This window comes from Ursus maritimus, unplaced genomic scaffold (assembly GCF_017311325.1).
Source record: "Ursus maritimus isolate PB19 unplaced genomic scaffold, ASM1731132v1 scaffold_32, whole genome shotgun sequence".
NCBI classification, from domain to species: Eukaryota; Metazoa; Chordata; class Mammalia; order Carnivora; family Ursidae; genus Ursus; species Ursus maritimus.
The window spans coordinates 28780280-28807638 of NW_024425786.1; the positions used below are offsets into that span (position 1 = coordinate 28780280).

The window sequence follows — 27359 nt, forward strand, 5'->3', positions numbered from 1 at the left end:
TTATCTTTCCCTACAAGAGCAGACGCTGGGAGCGGATTATAGTGAGGCAGACAGTGAAAATGGGTCCTTCAAGGGCAGTGCTTGCTTCCCAGCGGTCTTCTGTCTTCTCTTTCTGTGAAATTATGGAACACACACGTGGCTGAGAAAGCTTTTCAAGCTGAACTCGTGCCCCTTCCTGTTTCATATCTTATTTATGGATGGTTCCCCCACCGGGCTTTTAGAAGTTTCGATCAGACAACAAACACTCAGAAAGAAAAAAAGTTTACTTGAGAAAAATAAGCAGTCGGGGTAGAGCATTCCCCAAACCAGCAACCAGGAACCTGGGAACGGAGGCCTCACCTGGCAGGAGGAAGCCTCTGCTGGGGTTGGCATTCAGCCACTGCTTACAGTAAGACCTTTCATCAGGCTTGTTGATGAATTCAAACTGACAGGGAACTTGCCCATTACGAATGGTAAAGGACTGTACTTGCAACTGCATGTACTTCACATTCTGAAAACAGAACTGGGAACAGGCCCGGGACCAGTCAGATCAGTGCCCTCTTCTTGGCAACCCGCCCAGCCACCCCAACGGGGCCATCTTTGCCTTTTCTGGAAAGACAATGAAGAACCACCTCTTTCAAATCATGTTTCTGCTTTAAGTATTTACCTGGGAGGCCGCAGCTCCATTAAAGACCCAAGGTCTGTGTTTAACCCAGAAACCCAAAACTGAGGTTGTTTTATAAGTAAATTTCCTGAAGGAATCAAAGTTCGAACCTTCTATCTTCTATACCCAAAGACCATTTCCAAAATACCCTTTACAAATTCCACCCCCAAACATGAAGACCAAGCACATCCTTCCAAGTGGCTGGACATCTAGGGCATTAAAAAATACCCACACCATAAATCCCCATTTGATTGGCTTCTTGGTCATTCGATCCATGCTGTAAGCTCTTCCATGAAAAATCTTCTGCCCTAATTGACTTCTCCCACCGCCCACCCCTTGTCTACACTGCCTGCCCTCCCACCAATACCTGTGTACCCAAGAAATTCTGACTCAACTTAATCTTGATCAAAGCACAACATCGGGAGGAAGACAACCCCCTGTAAGAATACAGACCAGCTACACTAAAATCAAACAAAATACCTTTGGGCTCATCTGTGCCATCATTTAAATCATGAATGCCCATGTGTGGGTGAAACCCATGGGCCACAAAGGTTCAAGGCTGCTGATTCAAAAGAGCAGGAGGAGAACACAATCTAAACCAACAACCCCCTTCCTCTCAGCTAACACCAGCAGCCTCACTGTAACTAGGGGCGGCCTGTCAAAAAGACTGAAGTCCAGGGGTCAGACAGGGGGCTCATGGATTTCCGAGACCTCAAAGATGGAATTTAAGTTCTACAAACAGAAGAGCCTGTTGCCAATCTTCTCAGCATGTCCTTCCTACCTCTCGCTTAGAAAGGGACACAGAAGGAATGTTGGCATTTTCCATCTTGTCCAGGGAGCGAACAATCTCCTCTAGAGTCTTCCGGTAACGTTCTTCGTTGACCACCTTCACCTGGGGGGGAAATATCGGAGCCTGAGTACCTTCTGCCCATTTCCTCCTTTTCAGGAAAGAGGACATGCACAGCACCGGGCAAAGCAGCTGGTGGCCACACAGAAAGTGAAGACAAAACAGATTTCATGAATTAACGACAGACTCGGAAGGGGTCCTCCCGAGGCTGAGCTTGTGATGAAGTCAACCGCTTCCTGATGAGCAGGGAGAAGATGCAGGGGTGCACGGCTGGTGGGCAGCTCTGCCCGGTCGCAGCCCCAGGGCAGAAAGATGCCCCGTGACTAGCTCTACTTTGCTTACTGCTATCCACAGGCCTGCGGCGAGAAACCTCTAGGGTTTGATTTCAAATAGCATTTCTCAAGTTTCTGTAACCTGTGCTCCATCGGCCAAGATTTTGTCAGGGTTTCCCTTCTGTATTGTGAGTTATAAACACAATGTTTGTCACTTTCCAATAACAAAACTCTGTAATATTCATTAGGCTTTTTTCAAGCTGCTCACACCCTCACAGATTCTGATATGCCTCCTCCTGACCCCTTGAGAATGTATAATATAAAGAAACAGAAATCACAGGCGAAGAGAGAGTAAGCAAAAAGATGTTCAACCTCACTAGCAATCAAAGAAATGTGATCTAAAATAATGAAAGATCTCTTTCTTTAACTCACTGGGTTGGCAGAAATTCAAGCTGGGTAAAATCCAATATTAGCCAGGGTGTGGGAAACAAGCTTATATACAGTTGGCAGAAGTGGGAGGAGGAGGGAGCTCTACCTTTACTGACATGGAACGATCTCCTAAGACATAGTCAGTAGGGAAAAAAAAAAAGATGTTCTCTCAGAACAATAGGTATACTATGATCTCTTTACAAAAAGAAAAAACATCCTCTATGTTGTATATGGAATACTAACATGTTTGTAAATGCATAGAAAAAGTCCTGGAAAGATACAGTCAAAAAAGCAAAGGGGAACGTCCAGACATAGAAATATATAGTAGAAGTATGCCAAAATAATTATGAATTTCATTTAAATTAAAACAACTTAAAAAAAATTTTTTTTTCAAGTAACCTCTATGCCCAACATGGGGCTTGAACTCACAACCCCAAGATCAAGAGTTGTATGCTCTACGGACTGAGCCAGCCAGGTGCCCCCAAAAACAATTTTTAAAAGCTTTCTCACACAGTGAAGGGGAGGAGACCAGAACGACAAAAGTGGTCTTGGTTATGAGAACCAATTCCCTATAGAGTGCTCACGACAGGTGTCAGCTGCCCACCTACCCCGATGTCAAACACGGAGCTGACGGGCTTGTGGTCACTGGTCTTCAGGGCCATGTGGCTCTGGTAACTCAGCTGAGTGATGTTCTTCCCTTTCCAGAGGACCCGGTCACACCAGGCAGGAGCACGACACTTCTCACTGAAATGCAAAGTCCGCACTGGGGGCCTGCACAGCCACAGCAGCGCCCACTGCCCTGGCCAGCACCCCGGCACCACTGGGGGGTGGCGGGGCAGAGCCTTCAAGCCCATGCGGCCCCAGGGGTCCGAGAAGGCACAGTGATGCGGGCCCGCCAGGGGATGGGATATACCCTGAGCATATCACCCAAAACAGCCATGAGGGCTCCAAGCCAAACACCGTTCAGAATGACTCTGTTCTTTAGCCTCCTATGGGGAGGAGCTGAAAAAGGCAATCTGGAAGTTAAGTGCTCTGCGGTCCTTAAAAGATGGTGCTTGAAACAGGCTCTGAATTCCTACTGCCTCGGTTATAATCCTGGTTCTATACTAGCCTGCTTGGGAGGTCTTTCTCTTATTTTTTCCTTTTAAGATTTTTTTATTTTTAAGTAATTTCTACAGCCAGTGTGGGGCTTGAACTCACCACCCCAAATCAAGAGTTGCACGCTCCACCAACTGAGACAGCTAGGCGCCCCTTGGAAGGCTTTTTAATTTTTGCATGCCTCTGTTCCCCGATCTAAAAGCTGAGGATAATAAATCCCACCTCCTTCAGCTGGCAGTTGAGAAGATCAAGTGAGGTAACAGAGGTAAAGTGTATGAAATCACGTGAGGCATACCAGAAGCACTCAAGAAAAGTGGTAAAACACCTGTGTAATGACCAAGTACAAGCTAAACGGGTTGGAATCATCCTATCACCCTAAGCATAGCTCAAAAGTAAATTATTATGGAACAAAGGCTAAGGCGGTCAAAAAAAAACATGTAGGAAGGCAGAGCTGCTGAATGAGCAGACACTGACAGAAAATGTCTGACCAGAGTGCGAAACACAGGGAAGTCACAGGAATCCTATCTCCTACGGAGAAGTCCACGGAATCCTATCTCCTTCTTTAGGCCCATGGGAACAAGTGCTTCCCTAAATTTTGAGGTTTCCATTTGCTCAGCCCCCTTGAAGCAAGCCCCTACCTACCTGGTATCCCAGTCGTCGGAGCCAGTATCATACTTATAGGTGGGCTGGAACGTGAGCTCGCCTTCAATGAAGCCTTCAAAGACAGACTTGGCAGCCATCTGAGTTTTCAGCTATGCAAAAGGATGGAAGAGGAGGGGAAAAAAACAAAACAAAACAAAAACCTCAGAATAAAAAGTCAAACCTTGAATTAGCAGAGGAAAGAAAATCAATCTGGAATCTGAACCCTAACCCAAAGGGAAAGGCCCATGAGAAAGCTATCCTGTACAATCTTGAGAACTAAATCCCAGGAAGGGGAGTGAGCTGACCGTTCCTTTGCCTATTGTACAGTTTTTAAGGCTCTTTTAAAAGAGGATACCTGCATCCACGGGGCCTGAGTACCATCTTGGTGAGATGTCCCTAAGAGGATCAGACACCATCAGACAAAGAGTTTTTCCTTCCAGGTATCTATTTCATCTGTGTAACACAGCTGTTCCCATTGTACAGAGAGAGAACTACGCAGAAAAAGGCCTGGGAAGATATAGTCCAAAAAGCAAAGGGGGAACTTCCAGGTATCTAAAAATAAGTGGCAGAAGTATACCAGAACAAGTCTGAATTAAATTTAAACAATTTTCTAAAGGAGTTTATCAAGTGAATTATACGAACTAGGGGAAGCCCTGTGCCTTGATCTCCCCCATCTGTAAATTTTGAGTTTGTAACGGGATCTGCCTCTCAGGACTGTTGGAAAGCACTGCCGACTTAGAATGGCGCCTGGCACATTCTGAGAATAGCCAGCATTCTTCCTACTGCACTCATTTTGGGAGCGCCTTCCAGATCACACTCGCAGCAAGATTAACAACCACAGGTGTTCCTTCCTCCTCCCTGAAGGACCAAGCTCGGCCCTGTGTGGACTGATGAAGAACTGTCAGCTACCACTGGAGACAGGGGGCAGCTACTCAGGGGACAAGAGTTGCCAAATTCCCCAAAATACAAATTCCTAAAAAAAAAAAAAAAAAAAAAACTATTAAGGAAAAAGCCACAGAAATAATAAAAATGTAGGTATTAACGTAGGATGATTCTTAAATCGGTATATGTAGACCTTAAAACCATCTGGGAAGTAGAGAACACACCAAACAGGTACTGTTACTTGAAGAAAGACCAGAAAAGAAGGCAAGAGGAGGTGGGTATGAAACCATCAGGGAAGTCAGAATGCTTCACTCCAGAATACAGATGCAATAAACAGACAGTTATAGAGCAGACTGGCTTAATGCTGAAATGGGGATTAAAGAGGAAAAAAAAAAAAAAAGGTAATTTACCAAGGAAAGGAACTGGCGAGAAAAATAGGCCAAAAAAGAGATTATTCCATAAAGAAAGACGTAACAAAGTTGAGAGTTTTTTTCCCCTTTGACTGATCCCTTCGACTGATGTGCACCAGGGGACAAAAAGGTTAACAGAAAGATTCAGACTGATGACAATAAGGGGGCTACAGACTAAAAAGAAAAGGGAATTTAATATTCTGAACGATCCTGACCACTTGAAGTTTTGAAACTGACTGAAAGGGGTAGCCTGATGAAAGTCAGCAAGACAGATTGCTCTTGTCCTGTGGCAAATGCTCTGAGCAAGAAATGCCGACCCAAACCGAGGTGGAGAGTGGCAGCGGACAGAACTGGTTCCTGTCAGACGTGAAGAAAGCCGCTCAGGAAAAAGAGTGGGCATTTACCCCGGACAAGTCTGGTGAGAGCAGGAGGGGGTGAGGCAGGCTCCCTCAGAAAACAATTAACAAATCATCTTAAACATACCAAGTGTCTTTATAAGAAGCTCAGTACCCTTTCAGCCCCTACTGGAATGAATGAATGAATGAGCACCAGGGAAAGGGGGTGAGAGAGAGAGGGAGACTGAGACAGAGAACACACATGCTCTTGGCCCCCAGGGGGACGTGGCACCTCAAGGGAAGAGCCACGGGAGGACCGCCGTGGACGAGGGAATGCAGATGAAAGGAGAAACAGCTGGCCATCAGCTCCCCGGGCAAGCCTACCCAGCGAAGGAAGAAGAGGCCGACGGTTGGGAAGCCAGGCCTTCCTCTGCCCTCACAGTGGGGGGACAGCTGCCGAACAAGGCACGGGTGGCCATCTGTACCTGATCATACCCATACAGGGTTTGAAAGTCCTTCTCCTCGATGAGGTTTTTTACTGTCTCCACATCCAGCTCTTCTATCCTGTAGTTGAGGTCCCCCAGCCACAAGATGACACTGTGAGGACAGAACACAAAGGTCACAGGTTGAGGAGGGACTTCACTCATCCTAGCCAGCGTAGTTCTGACAGAAGACCCCTGAGGCTCAGCTTCTTGGGAGCTGGGAAGGAAGTGACTCTGCTGTTTGGGAAATCTTTTCTCTTGCCACCCATTTCACGTCATGGCTAACATGCTGCTTACTCTGACCTTTTGCTCCAGGTTCATCAGAAAACAGCCTTGAGTTGTCCTGGACTGTTTTAAGCTGTATGGTTGGAAAGACAGTCTAAGAAGATCTAAAAGCAAGACAACCATTTACCTCATTCCTGGGAAGAGGCACAAAAGATCAAATATTGGGAGTCAGGTCAATCGCTCGGGGACCCCAAACCAGATGATGCCATGATGTCGCCTCCATGCACATGACAGTCCACAAAACACACTCTCAACCCTCGTTTCTAGAACTGAGTTCCTCTGAAACAAAGCTCAACCTGTACAGTGGAGTCTGTACTGTATCATCGGTTGGCGCTCTCTGCAAAGTGTGACAGGTGTTTCATCACACCTGCTGCTTCGGGAGAAGGGTAACTGAACATTCCAGACGACAGCGCACAGCCCATAAAGTCCAATACTGCGCTATCTGAAGCCAGCAGACAGGTCATTCGAGAACCTGCACAGCAGAATACACGCACCAAAATAAATGCATCCACAAGCTAGAAGCGGACAAACTGACATGCAAGCGGCGGCCTCCCAAGCGAGGATGCTCGCGGCTCAGCAGAACGGAAGACACACTCCCTGCCAGGTTCCCTGGAGAAGGAAAGCCATCCTGTCAGCTTCCAGAGCACCAGTGAGCTCAAGACCGTTCTGCCACCGCGGCAGGTGGGAGGAGAGAGGCTTGCATCTGTGTACTCCCTGGCAGACACCACGGCCTCAGCGGCTTCTTCCTTCTTCTAAAAGAAGTGGCACAAGCTTCAAGTGTTACTGTAAAGTCTGCAGTTCTAATATGCCTTGATTTTAGACATACAGAACATTTTAGAGATAAATGAAACAAAGAAAACAAAAGATTAGCACAAGACGCTCCGAGCAGCTGTCACTGCAGCTTTGTCATGTTGACTCAAGAGGTGGAAGAGACTAAGTGAAGGCGGACCCCGGGAGTCCAAATCTCAATCACATGTGCTTCTGGAAAGAACAGACATATACTACCCTAAAATATACTTCTGAAACCTGGACTTGAGATGCTCACTCTTTGGTTGCTTTCCTCGTGATGTTTAATCAGGGCAGACCCATGTTAAAATAAGTCTTATACATTTTCTGGGGACAAATGACATGTGAGAAACATTCTAGAGGTCTGCCCGATTAGAAACTTAGGAAACGGAATATTTCCATGAGACATAATCTGCGTGTAAGTGAACGCTGGCTGCAGTTCCCATTCAGGCAATGGGAAGCCTCCCCCAGCCACCTCCCTGACAAAACAGAGAGGCCCCAACTCTCTTAGCAAGAGAGCGGTGAACAGCTTGGGGTCTGATCCCAGACTCACTCGTGCTTGCTGATGGTGAGAGGAGGAAGGCCTGGGTCAATCTGACAAAACTGCATTCGAGAACAGATGTCTTTATAGTCCTGGTTCCTCCTCTCATACTCTTCTGTGTGGGCTGCCAGGTGAGAATTCACGACGCAGATGCTCGTGTTGTGGAACTGGAACCTGATGGCCACGCCTCCTTTGTTACCCTACGGAAGAGAGCCCGAAAGAATCCAATTCACAACCTCACTGTGGCAGCCATTTAATTCTGCATGCTTTCAACAAGTTTTCTCTTCAAAATAATCCCAACAGTAGTGGAGCAGTGCTACTGTCCGTATTTTATTTATTCAAAAATTTTTTTTAGAGAGGGAGAGGGAGAGACACAATCTCCAGCAGACTCCCCACTGAGCGCAGAGCCCGACGCAGGGCTGGATCCCACCACCCTGAGATCGTGACCTGAGCCAAAATCAAGAGTCGGACGCTCAACCGACTGAGCCACCCAGGCACCCCTATATTGTCCACATTTTAACAGGTAGGGAAACAAATCCAAGAAAGCAGAGTGACGAGCCAGTCCGTGGCAAAGCCGAGTCCACTTTTCACTAAATCACAGGCAAAGCACATGGGAAGTGAAGCTCTTGCAAGAGAACCTAAAAGCAGGACTTTAGGAGCCTCAAGAAGAGGAAACTGCAAACCTATTATCTGCGTTCTTTCTTTATCTCGGTTTCCCAACATAGTTTCTGCAACCTATTTTGTGGGTGAAACAGGCAGATCAGCTGGAGGCTCTGGTGTGGCGTGGACACAGGGATATGTGCTAAATCAGCCACAGCTCCCTGAAACACGATTTCTAAGCAGTCCGCTCCATCTAGCTCTGCTTGAGGGCACCGTTCATCTTGTCACCCCAGCACCCTCCAACTGGGACACACGCAGTCACGGTATCATAAGAGGCAGGGTCAAAACCTTAGGGATCAGGGGGCGCCTGGGTGGCGCAGTCGTTAAGCGTCTGCCTTCGGCTCAGGGCGTGATCCCAGCATTCTGGGATCGAGCCCCACATCAGGCTCCTCTGCTAGGAGCCTGCTTCCTCCTCTCCCACTCCCCCTGCTTGTGTTCCCTCTCTCTCTGTCTCTGTCAAATAAATAAATAAAATCTTAAACAAACAAACAAACAAACAAACAAACCCTGAGGGATCAGGCATACCAACCAAGAACTCACCATCCTCCCCATGATGCCCGTCCCCACGGTCTCAGCTTCCACCTCGGACACGTGTGCTGCATGCTCCTGTTTGACATACAACAGCAGCATGATCCCGACCAGTCGGATGAGCTTCACCTGGACAACAGAGCCAAACAGTCCGGTCACAGCATGAGCTAGAAATCGAAAACAGGAAGAAGAAATATCCCAGAGGAAAAGCGGTCTCAAAGCTGGCTGAGGACGCTACCATGTTTCCTTCTCTGCAGCAGGACACACGGTGATCCCCTGCGCAGCTCCGCGGTAACCCGAACGGCCTACCGGTGCCCAGACCTGCACCTTTCCTACCCAGAGCACCTCTTCCGCAGGACTTGGAATTGACAAAATTCGGACAGGCTTATGATAAAGGTCACAGGTCTTAGAATCTCCTTGCACGGCAACATAAAATTAAGGGTCACTGAGCCCTCGTGTACCTTTGCATACTTGGCATCTGGATGAAGACCTTCTGATACAGCTTTAAACCACTCTTCTTCCTTTGGGGTATCATGGAAGAAAAAGGCCTCCTTACTCAGATCAAGCTCCTGAAACCTATAATAAGCAGCAAGCAGTCAGAGGGGAGAGAAGAATAATGTGCACGACCACACGTCCTCAGATTGGGTTAGGCACGTATATCCTCGCTTTCCAGCTAAACTGCAGGGCCCTCGAGAGGGGAGAAAAATCAATATGTGGAGCCAAGGGACTAAATGCTAAGGAACCACCAGCGCCTTCCCAAGCAGCCCCCCATTTCCTCTCTAGAACCAGCCATGAAGCGGTCAGAAGCATCTCCATTTTACACCGGAGATGACTAGTTCACACAAGCACCAAATGGCAAACTGGGGGCCAAGCCTACGTCTATATAAATTCCAAATTCTAGGCCCTTCCCACTTTACGATACAGGCTCCTTTGCTGCCTCCTCCCCATTCACAGTGCCTAGGACAGTGGTAGGAAGATAATATGTATGGAAGAAAAAATGACAGACTGATAGAGCTTTTTGTTTTCTTTTTTAAAGCCAACCTTCTGGGGCACCTGGGTGGCTCAGCTGGTTAAGTGCCCGACTCTTGATTTTCGTTCAGGTCATGATCCTGAGATCAAGCCCCGCATCAGACTCCACACTAGGCATGGAGCCTGCTTGGGGTTCTCTCTCTCTCCCTCTGTCCCTCCCCACTCGCATGCTCTCTCTCTCTAAAAAAAAATTTTTATTTTTTAAATTAAATTAATAATTTTTGAAAATCAATAAAAAAATAAAGGTGGGGCGCCTGGGTGGCTCAGTCGGTTAAGTGGCTGCCTTTGGCTGAGGTCATGACCCAAGGGTCCTGGGATCAAGTCCCACACCGGGCTCCCTGCTCAGCGGGGAGCCTGTTTCTCCCTTTCCCTCTGCTCTTCCCCCCTGCTTGTGCTCTCTCTGTGTCAAATAAATATATAAAATCTTTAAAATAAATAAATAAAGCTAACCTTCCTTCCCTCGCAAAAGATATTTTTGCTTTGTGACCAAAGTGTTGAATGTCTGAGTGATAAAAGTCAGCTCGAGGTGTAGTGATTTTAACAGAGGGCTGCACTAAAAATTAAATAATAGCATTTAAATGCCAAGCACGTCACTTTAATGGTGACAGAAATTTGTTTACTTCGAGGAAGAACATCAGAGAAGAAGCTGTTATTATGCACACACTTGTCAATTCCTTCACCTGCTGTGAAGACTCAGTTACACATTCATGTCCCTGTCCCTTCCACCCAGCTATACTTTCTAGAGATGGAGAGGCAGAAGTGAGAAGAGAAGCACTTACCCCACACAGTACACATCTGGGGCCAGGGTGCCGTGGCTTAGCCAGGGCTGGAGGCCTTCTTTGGGGGACTGGCCATTCACATTGTATGTTCCCACAAAAAACCTGTCAGCAAAGAAAATTGGTCAGTCACTTGGGAGGACGATGGCGATGACAGGGGAAGGCATCCTATGCTGGCTCTGCTCGGTTTCAGTCTTTTTGGAGTCAAATTTTAAGACCTAAGAAATGTCACACCTGACCTCAACCGAGGACCATGGCACCAAAGGGTGACTTGTAGTCAGCCATGATATCCGCTGCTTTTGTGATAACTTCAAACACTATAAGCCTACTGTGAACTTTCCGATTTGGCTTTGGCAGCCATTAGAGAGCCATAAACCACAAAATGATTCCTTACCCTGTGTGTGCTAGGGAAATGAAAGAAAAATGAAAAGTACCTTGGTAATTATCTTCAGAAGGAAAGCAACAGCAGTGTTCACCATAACTGGCTGTTTATACACCTGGAAGCAATGCCACTTTGTGTTACAGTCCCTGTGCACTGATTTAAAAAGATCTAGCAGAGGGGCGCCTGGGTGGCACAGCGGTTAAGTGTCTGCCTTCGGCTCAGGGCGTGATCCCGGCATTATGGGATCGAGCCCCACATCAGGCTCTTCCGCTATGAGTCTGCTTCTTCGTCTCCCACTCCCCCTGCTTGTGTTCCCTCTCTCGCTGGCTGTCTCTATCTCTGTCGAATAAATAAAATCTTAAAAAAAAAAAAAAAAAAGAATCCTACAACCTCTATTCATTTAACTTTTGGTAATCCTGTCTGAAAAGATTACCAAACACTAACTTCGCTTCATTAACTTCAGTTTAAATGACTTTCTTCAAAGGCCCAGAAGAATGACCAAGAGATACACAAATTTCAGGATATCGTTCCTCCTTCTGCCCCACAGATCCCTTCAAATATTGCTATAACTATTTGCAAGTTGTGTGACTCCCGCTAGACCACACCTACCACCGTGCCTGGCCAGAAAAGACACAGAATAAATGGCTACTCATGAAGAGTGAAAGGAAATGATTGTTTAGAGAATGATGGGTGAGATTCTGTAGAAGGATCTGCTTCCAAATCCAGGGTATGGGGCGGAAGTGCTGAAATTTCAGAGAGCTGAATGATCATTTTGCTTTGAAAACAGTCCGCCCAGTCAGCTACCTGAAGTTCTGGATATAGGTATAATCCTCTTCTTTCTGCACGAGACGTGATTTCACTATTGTATCTCGTAGCCCGAACTTCTGCATGGATAAAATGTGAGCCTTGTCCGATACCGTGATAGTGGAGGAACGAACCATGTCGGTGATCTCACACTTGGATTTATTCTGTCTAGAAAAACAAACGGACAAAAGTTTATCATATTCTGATGAGTCCCCCATGACAACATACATGAAGGCGAAGCTAGAGGTTTCCACACACAAGTGTCTGAGTCCCAGAAGACGAACGGAGGCCAAAGTCAAATGTATTTACTAAAAACCCACTATGTCTATGTGCAATTAAGTAAACTTATATGTTGTCGATTGTATAGCACATTGGTCCGGAGACTTTCTGATAAAGATCTCAGATCACAGGGGACCTTGAAGACATTCTGGTCTAATCCCTTCCTTTTCCAAATAAGAAAAATGAGATCTAGCATCATCAATGATCCACCCAGTCAGACGGCAGTGGAGTGTGGATTAGAACACAGATTTGACAGTACTCTTTCTAGACCCCACTGCCTCACGTAACGAGACTGTAAGACTATCCAGATCTTTTGACTTGACAATTCTACTATATCTCTATTCCACAGGAATAATCTGAAATAAAAGAGGAGCAACAAAGTTTATATTTCATTATTTGTGTAGTTTCAATAGTCAAACTAAAAATTATTTAAATGCCAACATTTAAAGTTAAAATTTGACACATTTATCTAAAATTTAAAATTTGACACATTTATCTAAAATTTGACACATTTATCTAACAGAATCCTAATAAAAGTGCGAGAAACTTTTGTTGAACATTACTTAATGAATTAAGATATATGAAGCCCTTGCAACAACTTCAGGCACTGAACAAAGACCATAAGTATCTGGTATTATATCAAGTACATACTAATTACAGCTATGTAAAAATGTATCTCTGTCTACCAAAAAGGCTCAAAGTGAACTGAGAAGGACAGATCTAGCTACATTTAAAGTTCAGGGGTTGTTCCTTGCTGCTTAATTCATAAAAATACTGACACAAACAAGCAAGTTTTTATCTTGACCAGATGATTCTGGCTATGAGCAGTAGGGGGCACTGGCGTACAGACTAAACATAATAGCTCCACAGGAAAATAAATAAATAAATAAATACAAACAGAAAAAAAGAAGTATCTTCAGAGTCAGGAAACTCCTAAAAAAAATGGGAGGGAGAAATAAAAATGTTTCTAATCTACATTTCTAAGGTAGAGTTAGACTGCCAGTTTCAAATCCTAGATGGGCTACTGGCTAGTTCTGGATCTTGGGTAAATTATGTAATGTCTTTTCTTCACCTGTTTCTGTAGCTGTAAAACAAAGAAGATAATGGTACCTATCTTTCAGGTTAAAATAAGATAACCCAGGTAAGAGAATGGCATCTGGCATACACAGTAAATGCTCAATAAATGTCCAACATTTCTTAAACCAGCTACCCTGGGACAGCTTACATCATGTAAACTAATGGTCTCGGTTCTATACTGAGGAAAACTTCGGTCCTATGAAGTACAAGTGAAGGGACAGCTGCATTACCTTGGGAGCAAGTTGTCTGGTGTATCCTGACCCCAAGAGCTTGGGTCCACAAGCAGGCCTCTCTTATCTGACCTCGAATCATCAAAGTCAGAAACACCTAAGGGGAGGAGGGAGGAATGAAAACATGCTTACACAGACTTTAACATAGAGACCACAGCTTCTCCAACTGTTGTCTAGGAATCCCTGGTTGTGCACATAGTGCTTGAAAGCAGAGGAAAGGTCGATGGTGGTGTCTAAGCAGAGCACAAGAGAGAAGGCAAAAAAAACCAAGCATTTCATCCAGAGATCTTTACTTCTGAAAAAGTAACTATCCTAGCTGGTCTGACTCCCTTTTCTTAGAGACAGTGCATTACAGAAAGAATAAAACTGTGCCATCTGCAGACCTAAATTCCATCACCAGCCCCACTATTTACTGACCTTCTGATTCAGACAAGTCATCCAACCTCTCTCTAGCTCGGTGACTTGACCTGCCCTGCCCTTCTCATAGGTTTATTGCTGGGATCAAATAGTTGACATGTGAATGAGCACTTTGGAAGCCATACAGCATATTATGAAATATAAGATAGTGATCTCATTTCCATTTACTCCAAGTGGGACTTCAAGTTCAAGGAGGAAAGAGGCAAGGGTCAGAGATCTCACACTGGGAAGGGTCTAAGTGCTCTAGAGAATGGGGAGTGCTTGTCATTGTTAACCAATTGCCTCCAAAACCAAAGAGCAAACCAAAGACTTTTAATAAATAAATACTTTAGGACAGCTGTTAAACCAAGATAAACCTGAAAAGGAAAAGTAATCTGCCAATAGCTTCTTTGCTTCTTAAAAGCCAAATCTCTTGTCCACGGAAAACAGCACGGAGAGGCCACAGAAAGGGGCTGCTTCATCACACAAGTTACAAGGAGCACTGCAGGCATGAACCATCACGAAAGAATTCTGCCCTGAAGACGATTACTAAACATGGATTTTTCAACCATGCATTTACAGGAACCTGACCACAACACACACAAATTTGAAACATGAAAATAATGACATTTCAATGCCTCCAATCAATCGATGTTGTTTCCTGAATGCCTCTCAAATCAATATATTCCAATGTGACCCTATTAGTCCACGTTACCAATGTCTCCCTGGAATGACTTCAAACTGATCTCCTGGCCCACCATCTCTGACTCAATTTCTACACTGTGGCCAGAGGATTCTTTTGAAAAAGGCAGGCTAATCACATCACTTAAAACCTTTAAAAGCTTCCCATTGAATAAACTCAAACCTCCCAGTATAGCAGCCAAGTCTCCCTCCAGTCTAGATCCAGCCCACCTGCCCACCTGCATCTCTCACCATAGCCCTCTGGCTCCCCAGCCCCTTGAATGCCACAGTCTGTATATTAAAGTTACTGCAGTTATACCGCAATCCCATCAGAAACCCACTTGCTTCTTTTTCATTTTGCTCTACACGGCTAACTCCCATCCATCTCAGGGCCAGGGGTCAGCAAACTTTTCTGCAAAGAGCCAGAGTGTAAATGTCCGAGGCTCTGCAGGCCGTACTGTCTCTATCACAACGATCTGACCCTGCTGTCATAGCGTAAAGGAGCCAAGAGCGTGACTGTGTTCCAGTAAAACTTTATCTATGGACATTGAAATCTGAAGATTACATAATTTTTAAATGTCACAAAACATGAATCTCTTTTAATTCTTTTCAAACATTTAAAACTATAAAAACTATTTTTAGCTTGCAGGCTGTAAAAAAGCAGGCAGTGAGCTGGATTTGGCCCATGGACTGTACTTAGCCAAGCCCTGCTGTAGACCGCATCTCAGAGGTCACTTCTTCCAAGGTGCCTTCTCTAACTCCCCCTAGATCAGATCAGATGCCCTGCCACTGGTGTTCCCCCAGCTCCCTGTACATCTCATTATAGCCTCACCTGCTGTGTATTATAATGTTTGTCCCCCAGTTAGACTATAAGCTTATTGAGGACAAGAGTATGTCTGATTTGTTCATCATTGCATCCCCATCATCCAGCACGCCACCCAGCACATAATAAGCAGTTCAATCACTCAACAATTCAATAGAAAATACTGGATGAACATGGATTCCTTATGTGTCTTATATAAATACGTAACATCGAAGCTCAAGTCTGTAGCCTTCTTTTGGAATGTTTCAGGCCATCCTCCCATTGTCTTCAGCATCCAACAGAAATAAGAAAGGCAGAACTTGCTTCTAGAATTCTACGGCTCCATGGTTAACCGAATTATTTCTGAGAACCAAATCCCCAACTGTATTCTACCTCTCTTGCTTTACTCTCACTGAACTCTAAAGCTTAGAGAACCAAGGTACTTGTGTTAGTGAATGGCATACTAGGAAACACTTAAGAAGGGCTAAAATCCAAAAAGCTGACAACACCAATTGCTGGCAAGGATGTGGAACAACAGCGACTCCCATTTACTGATTGTAAGAATGGAAAATGGGACAGCCACTTTGCAAGCAGTTTGGTAGTTTCTTGAAAGCTAAACGTAGCCTTACCATATGATCCAATAATCACACTCCTAGATATTTATCTATCTGAACGTTTATGTCCCTATAAAAACCTGCACTTGTTTTTAAGAAAAGACTTTATTTATTTATTTGATAGAGAGAGAGGGAGAGAGAGAGAGAGCATGAGGGGGGAGAAGGGCAGAGAAAGAGGGACAGGGACAAACAGACTCCCCGCTAAGCGCAGAGCCTGATGCGGGGCTTGATCCCAGGATCCTGAGATTATGACCCGAGCTGAAGTCAGATGCTTAACTGACTGAGCCACCCACAGGCCCCTACAGCACCTTTATTCATACTCATCAAAAACTGAAAGCAACCAAGATGTCCTTCAATAGATGACTGGATAAACAAACCATGGTATATCTGTATAATGAAATATTATTCAGCAATAAAAAAGAATGAGTCACCAAGTCACAAAAAGACATGAATGAATCTTAAATACATATTGCTAAGTGAAAGAAGTCATCGCGAAAAGGCTCCATGCTGTGGGATTCCAATTATATAACATTATGGTTAAAGATGGTAAAAAGACGGTAAGAAGATCAGCGGTTGCCAGGTGTTCAGTGGGTGGGTAAGGATTTAGTAAGTGAAGCACGGGGGACTTTTTAGGGCAGTGAAACCATTCTGTGAGAAGCTGTAATGGTGGATACCTGACACTATCCATAGGCTTCAAAACCCACAGAACTTTTTGGAACAGAGTACTGTATGCAAATTTTTAAAAAAATCATTTTGGAGATCAAGGGATCCTGGAATGAAATGCAGAAAATGACAAAAGAATCTAACTATATTACAAATGTATGAAAACAGCCTCACTGAGGGGGGATAGAAGAAAAAACTGCTGACCTAAATAGTTTGGGAAATGAGCGGAATCTGTAAGACTAAAGGCAAAATGAACTGCTGGCAAGCACTATACTCTAGCTGGTAACGTTTCCCACAGGGATATGGGTTAACAATTCTGAAGCCACTACACATGGATCCTGGAATTTAACACTTGAGAAAATGGAGAGTGGATTGTGGGAACCAGGTTTCTCATTGTTGGAGTGGGAGGTTCCAGATAAACAAGGGGAAGAGGCTAGAATGATCCATGTGGTAATGGGTTAGAGATGGCGATGTCAGCATGAGTTCATGTTTACCTAATATAGATACATATGGTTACATACAGAAATATAGAGATACATACAAATAAGTACACACACATACATTTCCTTGCTCCATCAGCTAAGAGGGCCTAGAAGCAAGGACACACCAGTAGCAAGGACCACTCTTTAATGCCCAATCTTGGTTTCCAATACCATTCTCCAATAAAAGGAACCAGGGCTCCTTGAGATTTTAGAATTGGGGTAGGAAATATACAAGATGGAGCATTTTCTAGTGCCAGAAAACAAGAAAGTACTCAAAAAAAGGCCCAAAAATAAAAACACCCACAATGATGAGGGTATGTCAAACGGACACAGGAGCCAACCGAAAGAGCTCCAATGGTCACAGCTGGAACAATTTGAGCAACGGAATAAAGCACTACTGGATTATAATTCAAAGTATAAAAGAAATATCCACCATCCATACTGCTATAAATAATCGAGTAAAAAGATAAATGGAGGCAACCCTCTTGGGTCCCCTGACCCGAATTCGGGAGCTTTGTACTATCACTTCACTATCACTCAATAAACTTTGCTTTGAGGCGCCTGGATGACTCAGTCGGTTAAGCGTCTGCCTTCAGCTCAAGTCATAATCCCAGGGTTTTGGGATTGAGCCCCGCATCGGGCTCCCTGCTCTGCAGGGAGCATGCTTCTCTCTCTTCCTCTCCCCCTGCTTGTGCTCTCTCCCTCTCTCTGTGAAATAAATAAATAAATAAATATCTTTAAAAAAAAAAAAAGAATAAATGGAGGAAAAAAGACAAATCTCCTGTGAAGAATTCCAAATAATGCAGGTGAATACTCTTGCCTTCAAAGAGGTGGAGCCTAACTCCCCACTACTCTTCTGCAACTGCTGTGTTAAGGTTACTGATAACCTTCATGTTGCCAAATCCAGTGGTCAGTTCCCAGTTTTCGGCTAAGTCCACTGCAGCTCTTCGGCAGCTCTTGATAGAAACTGCTCTCTCCCCTCGTAAACACTTCCCCTAGTTTCTGAAGGCTCCTTTTTTTCTCCGCGCACCCCAACCCCCACCCCCGGGAATGAGTCCAGGCAAAGTCCTGGCACGAGACTGCTTCTCCAGCTCCACTCTCTCCCAGCTAGGTGATCTCACTTAGTCTCACAGTTTTAAAAACCGCCCACATGCTGACCACTCCCAATCTCCAGGCTCCAACCTTTCACCTGAGCTCCAGGTTGTTCTATGCGGCTTCCCCGCTTAGGCTTCTTCAACTCGGTAAATAGCACCATCATTGGACCAGCTGCGCAGAAGAAAAATCCGCAACTCACCTGTGACTCCTCTTTTTTTCCCCTTACTCCCACACCTAATTCATCAGCAATTCAGCCAAGTTCTACCTTCAGAAATAGACCTGGAATTTCTCACAACAGCGGCTTCCTAACTGTTCTTGACTTCCATGCTTACACACTCCTGTCCTCAGTTTCCCAGAGAGCAGCTACAGTGAAAAGAAGGTGTATCCCTACACCACATGAATTAAGTTCCCTGCTTACAACTTTCAAGGCACTTCTCACACCTCAGCATGAAATTTGGCCCCCTCAGAGAGTTGATAAAGCCCTCCCTAACCTGGCCTCATACACCTCGCTCTAACTCACTCAGTCTGTTCTGGCCATCCTTCCTTTTCTGCTGTTCCCAGAGTGTGTCAAGCTCGTTCCCAAGTCAGGAACTTCACTCTTGCAGGTCCCCCTGCCTGGAATGCTTTTCCTTCAGATCTCCACATGACTCACTCCATTTTGTTCAGGCCTCTGCTCAGATGTCAGAGGCTTCACCACCCTATCTAAACAGCCCCCCACCACCCCCACGTCACTCTATCCCCTTACTCCAGGGCTCCCTAAATTCCTCTGTTCACAGCACCCTGTCTCAGTGATTTTTTCCAAAGAGCCTCTAGGTCAGAAGAAATACCTACCAGGGCCGTTAGAGTAGTTAGGGCCAAAATAAAATCACTAAGTTTAAGTCCTAACAACTTAAGTAGCAATTTGAAAATGAATACCCATAAATAGAAGGAAAAATACTATTTCTATTTCATTTGATATAACCACAATTACCGGCTAATGAGATGTGTGTGTCTGTTGGGTACTGCGCACCCTCGCAAACCTTGGAACCCGACGGCACACCACATACGATGTGTCACATTGACTTTTGCACGGTATTTGTTTTTGCTGTTGTTGTTTTTAATATTTTATTTATTTATTTGACAGAGAGAGACAGCGAGAGAGGGAACACAAGCAAGGGGAGTGGGAGAGGGAGAAGCAGGCTTCCCGCCGAGCAGGGAGCCCGATGCAGGGCTCGAACCCTGGGATCATGACCTGAGCCAAAGGCAGATGCTTAACGGCTGAGCCACCCAGGGACCCCCGTACTTGTTTTTGATCCCAGCAACCACCCAAAACCCAGCTTCGCAAAGATACTAGGTCATCAAAAGGAATGCAGCACCATCTAATGCTGAAACTGTGAACTACCTCGAGCCAGAGAGTTGGTGTTCCAGCAGACTGACAAGTATCTCTGTACTTCCTTTTGAACTTTGAAATGTCCCACCGTGCCCGTGAATTCCCTGCACAGCGCCGGAGAGCCACAGTCTTGTTACAGCTTTCCTATTAGTACTAATACCATTTAATATTATATCTCATAAGTATTCCTCAGATAATTGGAGGCTATATCCGCTGAAAGGTAAGCTCTGGAAGGCAGGGGTCTTGTCTTCATGCTCTTTCCTGGGGACCTGGAGCAGCCCCTGGCTTATATTAAGTACTCGATGTGTTAAATGTGAGCAAGTATCAGGAAACGTAGCTGAAGCCTAGCTGTACCATTATCTTCCTGTGTGACAAGTTCCTTCTTCTCTTTGGGTCTCAGTTTCTTTTCTTTCTTTCTTTTTTTTTTTAAAGATTTTATTTATTTATTTGACAGAGAGAGACAGCCAGTGAGAGAGGGAACACAAGCAGGGGGAGTGGGAGAGGAAGAAGTAGGCTCACAGCGGAGGAGCCTGATGTGGGGCTCGATCCCAGAACGCCGGGATCACACCCTGAGCCGAAGGCAGACGCTTAACGACTGGACCACCCAGGCGCCCCTGGGCCTCAGTTTCTTCATCTACAAAGTAGGGACTTCAGTATAAATATCTCATGGGGCTTTATGATGAGCAAAGGCAAATTAAGGACTAAAGGTAAGAGCTCGGTCCCTATATCAGTGCTTTCTAAGGATCTTATTGGGGGGGGGGGGCAGTTCCTACTAACAGCCAGACCGAAAGGACATCTCCTGGGGACAAGTGGTGTGTCCCTATGGATTCAGCTTCCGTCCATGAGTGGACTGGAAAATCGCCCTGCAGACCTACATCACTGTGTCTGCCGCAGGACCCAGTCCAGCAAGGACAAGAATATCTTCATTCCTCACTCTGTGCATGGAAACTTTAAGGCATGATTTGGGGGATTTCCAGCCACAGAGCAGTCTTCTCGGAATCTCTTCTCCCCTGAATCTAGCACGGAAGCTGGCTGTTAGCAGCTTTTTACCAAATTTACCATCAGGCAGCCCCATGGTTCCTTCTTGACCACAGCTTCCTGTCCTTCCTCCTCTCCTGCTTCCCTACTCCCACTCTGCCCTTTTTCCAACCTCAGACCTCCATTCCTTTGTCACCCAATCTAACAGCTGACATCTGGGTTTTTCCTTTCTTCCCATGTTTGTCCACTAAGTCCTATAAATCCTCTCTAAATATTTTTATACCTGACCGTCTTCCCTGTGCCTACGGTCATGCGTTAGGTTAGGCCCTTACTATTTCTGGAAAGCACATTCAGTGATTTCCCTGCTTCCCCCACCAGTCCATTCTGCCACCATCTAGAAGAAAACTCAAATCTGAGCAGGTCCTTCCTGTGCCTCAAATCCCACAATGTCTATCACCTGTGCAGTAAACCCCAAACCTGAGTATTACATACGAGGACCTTTGTAATTAGCCCAGACTCCCTTTCCAGCCCCATCTCCTGCCCCCCCCCCATCCAGTCACAGCAAAACCATTTCTCTCTTTAGATGCTGCCTCCTCACATCCCCCTCCCCTGACCCTAACCATCCCGCAATCCCACCTTCATGGGGGTGAATTTCGGTCATCCTTGCAGACTCAGCTCCAGATTCACCTCCTTCAAAAGGTCTCTTCAGCCCTCGTATTTTCACACACATGGGGTTTGCCTCTGTCAAGGCATTTATCATAATGGAACCATAACTGTGTTTAACTCTTTTTGCCTTCTTCCTTCTTTAGCTAGACCACAAGCTTCTCAGGAGCAGGAGTTGATCCATTTCTCTGTGGCCCTCGATTTACCAAAATTTATGGAACATATCAGGAAGCCAGCAGACACACACTGAACAAACAGCCACAGGGCAGAGATCAACTTCAGTGTCATTTCTGGGTGCTTTTTTTTATTTTAATTTATTTATTTAAATTCAGTTCTTTTTTTTTTAATTGAAGATTTTTATTTAGGGGCGCCTGGGTGGCTCAGTCATTAAGCGTCTGCCTTCGGCTCAGGTCCTGATCCCAGCGTTCTGGGATGAAGCCCTGCATCAGGCTCCCTGCTCAGCAGGAAGTCTGCTCCTCCCTTTCCCACTCCCCCATGCTTGTGTTCCCTCTCTCACTGCCTCTCTCTCTCTGTCAAATAAATAAATAAAATCTTAAAAAAAAAAAAAGATTTTTATTTATTTGTTTGAGAGAGCGAGCAGAGTGAGAGAGTGAGAGAGAGGGCATGAGTGGGGGGAGGGGCAGAAAGAGAGGGAGAAGCAGGCTCCCCACTGAGCAGGGAGCAGGATGTAGGGCTCCATCCCATGACCCGGAGATCATGACCTGAGCCGAAAGCAGCAGATACTTAACTGACTTGAGCCACCCAGGCGCCCCCTAGGTGCTTTCTTGATGACCACCTTTCACGCCTACAAGTGAAACCATGTCCCTGTAAGAGCCTACGGAGGAAGTAGGTCGACCATAGTAGCAGCTTGGTCTGCATGTATAAAACTGCATAAGTGTTTTTGTTCTTGCAAGTTCTTCGCATTGCGCCATACAGCTTACAGAACCAAAACCCCTCTCCCAGGTCTAGCTAAATAGATGACACTGCCCCTGGAGGCCCCTTCCTTACCCCAAGCAGCAACAGAGCCTAAAAAGATCCCCAAATTCCTGATCTGAAACCCTTGGAGCCAAGTGTAATTTGGAATTCAGAATGTGGGAGATTTTATTTAGTTTTAAGATTATTTATTTATGTATTTGACAAAGAATGAGAGAGAGAGAGCGCAGTAGGCAGAGCAGGAGGCAGAGGGAGAGGGAGAGGGAGAAGCAGGCTCCCCACTAAGCAGGGAGCCTGATGTGGGACTTGATCCCCATGACCTGAGCCGAAAGCAGACACTTAACCTACTGAGCCACCCAGGCGCCCCAGAACTGGAGGGATTTTAGAGAGCTAGTACGTTACCTACGCTGTCTATAATACAACACCCCCGGCAGAGTCAGAGGCGACGCCAGGAATCAATCACTTTAATACTTCCGCAGTGCAACTTAGGAGTAGTAATATGTGGTGGAATAAATAAAGCCTATAAATAGCCTCATGTCAGTTCAAGCGAGTCTTACTGCCAAACTGAGCTTGGGCCAAACTTGCAAAAACAAAATTTTCAGTCTTTGGAGCTTTTAGGACTTCAGAACTGCTGATAAGGGATTGAAGATGGCAGTTAAGAGCATGGCCTGACATAGCTAGGCACATCAGAAAGGACTAGAGTGTGTATGTGTGTACGTATAAAACATGTTTATAAATATACCTATACATTTTATAGACACATACATACACGCATTGGAAAGCCTGGAAGGGGAGAAACCAGTGGGTCAATATCTTGTAACCAGGCCTATCACTGACTTGGGGTTGGGGCTTTTTCTCAAACAGGGCATCACACAAAGGGAAAAAAGTAAATTCAAACCCAAATCCAAGTACCTGACTTCTTTCGAGAATTATCCGAGAAGCAACAAAATTCTTTGTTTCTTTCTTTTCCCCAGCAACACTATTTCTTAATTCAGTTGTTCCTTCTGTCTCCTCCTCTTGCTCCATTTCCCCCTGCAGATTCCCTAGGTATCTGTAGGTACTCCCCAAGATCTAGACCAGAGCTATCCAACAGAACTTTCTGTGATGGCAGAAATGTCCTACAACTTCACTGCCTGAGAAGAGTAGCCACTGGCCACACTGAAACACTTGAAATGTTTCTAGAGCGAACGAGAAACCGGACTTTTTATTCTAGTTACCTAAATTAAATGTAAATAGCCGTATGTGGCCGCCACAGTGAGCGGTACTGGTCTAGGTCACGCTCCTCTTCTACAAGACTCCCCAGTCTTCAGAGTCCGCTCCAAACGGGCTGTCAGTTCTTCCTGAGCGCAGTCCTGCCGCTGTCTACTGCCTACATTTCCGCCAGACATTCTGTGTTGATCCGTCCCAGGTAAAGCTGTGGTTTCACTTCCGGGCCCTCTCCCTGAGCTCTCCCTTTGTCACCTGCACCAGCCCCATCCCTGCCAGCCCAGTGTGCAATCCTGCCATCCGCTCACCCCTCTCGCTGGGCCCCCAGAGCCGGTGGGCCCCCGATGTCTTTGACTTTGTTCCCACGGCTGCCTTCCACCAGGCCATCCTCTCCTCGCTTGTCACCGCAAGACTCTCCTGCTACAGGATCTTCTCCCTACCCAACACTGTGTCTGGACGTGGCCAGACTGAACTCTGATTTCCTGTCTCGCTGCTCTAAAGCTTTCAGCGTTGCACTGCTCCCTGCAGGTTAAGATACAAACTGGTCGAACTGGCAGATGAAGCCCTTTGCAAATTGGCCCTCCTGGCCCAGCTCACCGATCCACCACCTAAAAACAGCCTGATCAAAACAGATAAAATGGCCAGGCTCACCGTGTACGTGTACCCTCACTCCCGCCTCCAGGGGAAGCTCCTCCCATGTGCCGGCCACCCCTGCTGCAAAGGCCAGCCTCCACTCCTATGCCCTCCCCCACGAAGCTCCACGCCCACCGCCACACTAGTCCTCGGTCATCATTTCTCCAACTTCTGAAGGTCCTCTCGTCCACAGAACTTGTGTGGCACTTTAAGAGAAATTAGAGTGTTTGGGGGAAAGGAACGTTGGCTCTGTAATAAAACAGACCTGGCTCTTTAATTGGCTCCATCCATTACCGCATATGAAACCTTAAGCAAATTACTTAATTTGTTTCCTCATTTGTAAAATGTGGATAACACCACCGAACTTACAGAGAAGCTAAAAGAATAACCAAATGAAATCTAAGTGGGTCAAGAGCCTAGCACAATGCCTGGTACACAGCAGACGTGCAGGAACTGTTAGCTCTTTTCCCTCTACCACTGTTTTCCCCAACTCTAACACTCCTAATCCCCCCCTGCTCTAAAGATAAAGACCGTCATTCATCAAATACCCTCTAATTGCTAGGGATTCTCCTAAGTGCTTCCTCTGTTATTTCCAATTATTGGCTTCATTTTGCAAATAAGGATACTGAGGCCCACAGCAGATAGCACCAGATGTGCCCAAGGACACAGAACCAAGCCAGTAAATGGCACAAGTGACATTAAAACCCAGATCTGCCTGACTCCACAGTCTCCCCCTCTGCAGGCACGAGCGCAACATCTTCAATGAAACTACCAACGCCCAGTGGTAAGTACTCTATGAGTCTCTTTGGATAACAAAGCAAAAGTACTACCGTGGTGTCCACAGGGTGTGTGGGTATGTGGCTGTCATTGCTGGGTGGAGACCATGTCCTACCCTTGCTGAGCATCTACTAGACAGGTCTGGGAGGACTCTTCCTATCTTCCAGCCACTGGCCTTTGCATTCCATTTCCAGCACACTAGACGAACCGGCAAAACCATGTGAGCAAAATACCTGACGGTTCAAACTGGCAGCAGTAAGTGAGGTGGGTCAATGCTTACCAGTGACACGGTGTTGTGCACACAGAGGGGCCATGCCATGCGCTCTCGCAGCCTAAGACAGGGCAGCACATACCAGCGAGAGATACATTCAATTGACAGGGAGATACACAGATCCAGATCCAGCCACCCAGAATCCAAGTCAGGCTGTGTTAATGACAGTGACAGTACTACTACTGTGAATGACATTAATAGTGCATACTTCAGGCTTACTACATGCCAGGCATGGTTTTAAACACTCTACATTTATTCAACCTTCACAGCTACTCAGCAGGAAGTGCTCTTGTTATCTGCACTTTACCCAGAAGGTAAGTAGAAGGAGGTTAAGTAACTTGCCCCAGAATACACAGATAGTAAATGGCACAGCCAGGATTCAAACCGAAGGAATCTGGGTCCAGAATTTGTGCTCTTAACCAGGAAACTATATTAACTATTGGAGAGATGTGAAGTTCAGAAAGCATTTCTGGCAGAAGAAACAATTTCAGTACAAAGACATGGCATTATGGTATCCTCAGAAAAAAGGAATAATAAGTAGTATAAACAAGTAGAAAGGAGGGGCGCCTGGGTGGCTCAGTCGTTAAGCGTCTGCCTTCGGCTCAGGTCATGATCCCAGAGTTCTGGGATCGAGTCCCACATCAGGCTCCCTGCTCAGTGGGAAGCCTGCTTCTGCCTCTCCCACTCCCCTTGCTTAAGTTCCCTCTCTTGCTGCCTCTCTCTCTGTCAAATAAATAAATAAAATCTTAAAAAACAAAAACAAAAAACAAGTAGAAAGGAAAAGTTTTGTTTGAGAAGCATTAGGGGATACAAAAGGTTTAGGGCTCAAGCATTTGATTCAAACAGACAACTTGAGTTCTATTCTCAACTCTGTCTCAGACCAGTGAGTGATCACAGTCATGTTACCCACCCTCTCTGAGCCTCAGTCTCTCCATCTGAGAAATGGACATCCTCTTACTGAACTTTTGTGCCACAATGTGAGCCCCACAGACCCATAGTAAGCACTTAATAAATGGTAACGGCTAATAATAGTTCACAGTAATACATTTTTTAAACAAATTTTTATTTTAAAGGATTTGTTAGTAATACATATATACTAGTAATAAATGGCCAAAGTGTAAGACTTTGAACACCACGTAGAGTTTGGATTTTATTCTATGATAAAGGGGAGCTAGGGGCGCCTGGCTGGCTCAGTTGGAAAAGCAGGCAACTCTTGATCTTGGGGTCATGAGTTTGAGCCCCATGTTGGGTGTAGAGTCTATTTAGAAAAAAAAAAAAAAAAGGCAGGGGGAGCTAAGTAAATAGCGCACAATGCAGGGAACTCTGGAGAGAAGCCCATAACACAGGGCACCCAGCATTACAAACAACGGAAAGAATCAATTTTTCCCCTTTCAGCCTGGCCACCACCCAAACAGTTCTGTTACTTTCTTAAAAGTTGAATAACCATGCTTCTTAGTTTTCTCTTCTTTTCTTTGCTTTCTTTAGACTTCTCTAAAAACATTCTGCGTCCTGCAAACTGATAAGCCCTGGATTCAAACTCCCATCTGTACCCTGTGCAAATCTGACTTAGGTTGGCAAGGACCAACCATGCCCAGTTCAGCTTTCCGGGAGGAAGACTCCAGGGCAACCACTTCACAGCAACAGGTTGTCGTGGTGACAGACTTTTTCCCTCCAGGCTCTCCCTTCGCTGGACCTTCCGCGACCTGTCTGTGGTCTGCTGATAAAGCTGAAAGAGAAGCGGGCAAGAGCAAACCAGGAAGGGAGGGGAGAGGAGTTCAGAGCATGCCCAGAGAGGAAGGGGGCAGGAGCTGCTCGCGCGACTAGGCACTTTAGGGGTTGAACTGCATGGCTCTCTACAGCTCAAAGCCACAGACCTTTTTTGAGCACCTACCTATGTGCAAGGCATTCAGACTGGCATTTGGAAGGGGGGAGAGAGGATGCAAAAATGCTAAGAACAGCAAGTTCAAGCTTGTAAAAATGTAGCTGAACGAGCAGTCAACAAAGATGAAAATGCAAAGGGCTTTATCCAAAAATTACAAGCGGTCAGAGTTTGAAGTAAGAGGAAATGAAGGGGAGCTGGGGCAGACAAGACTAGATAAGATAAGAGGGGGCTGAAGCCAGGCTGTGCAGGACTTGAACTGCTGTGCAAAAGAATCTGACCTTTATTCGGTGGACGCCAGGGAGTGGCACAACATTTAAGTTCACAGACAAAATAGTAGGGTACGATTAAAGGTAGAGTCTAAGGAGAGCCCTAGGGAGAAGAAGCCTTAAGGTTAGGAAGGCTTGTAAGGAAGCCACTGGGTTCGTGCAGGTAAGAGGCTACTTCCACAACTATGGGACTTCAATATATTTTTTTTTAATTTTCCAAAAATTTTAAAA

At 45.7% G+C, this 27359-nt stretch overlaps 1 protein-coding gene across 3 annotated transcripts in view; it reads right to left on the reverse strand.

Annotated features, from left to right (window-relative positions):
• The window catches only part of INPP5B (inositol polyphosphate-5-phosphatase B), a 46154-nt gene that overhangs the window by 6087 nt on the left and 12708 nt on the right, over positions 1–27359 (reverse strand). For all 3 annotated transcript variants that reach the window (XM_008694371.2, XM_040619296.1, XM_040619295.1), the window contains 11 exons: positions 13418–13514; positions 11832–11999; positions 10649–10750; positions 9302–9416; positions 8853–8969; positions 7665–7852; positions 6044–6155; positions 3932–4041; positions 2800–2935; positions 1425–1535; positions 340–502 (listed from right to left, as the gene is read on the reverse strand). In XM_008694371.2, the coding sequence (XP_008692593.2) occupies positions 340–502; positions 1425–1535; positions 2800–2935; positions 3932–4041; positions 6044–6155; positions 7665–7852; positions 8853–8969; positions 9302–9416; positions 10649–10750; positions 11832–11999; positions 13418–13514 (1419 nt within the window). The remainder of the gene's footprint in view (positions 1–339; positions 503–1424; positions 1536–2799; positions 2936–3931; positions 4042–6043; positions 6156–7664; positions 7853–8852; positions 8970–9301; positions 9417–10648; positions 10751–11831; positions 12000–13417; positions 13515–27359) is intronic.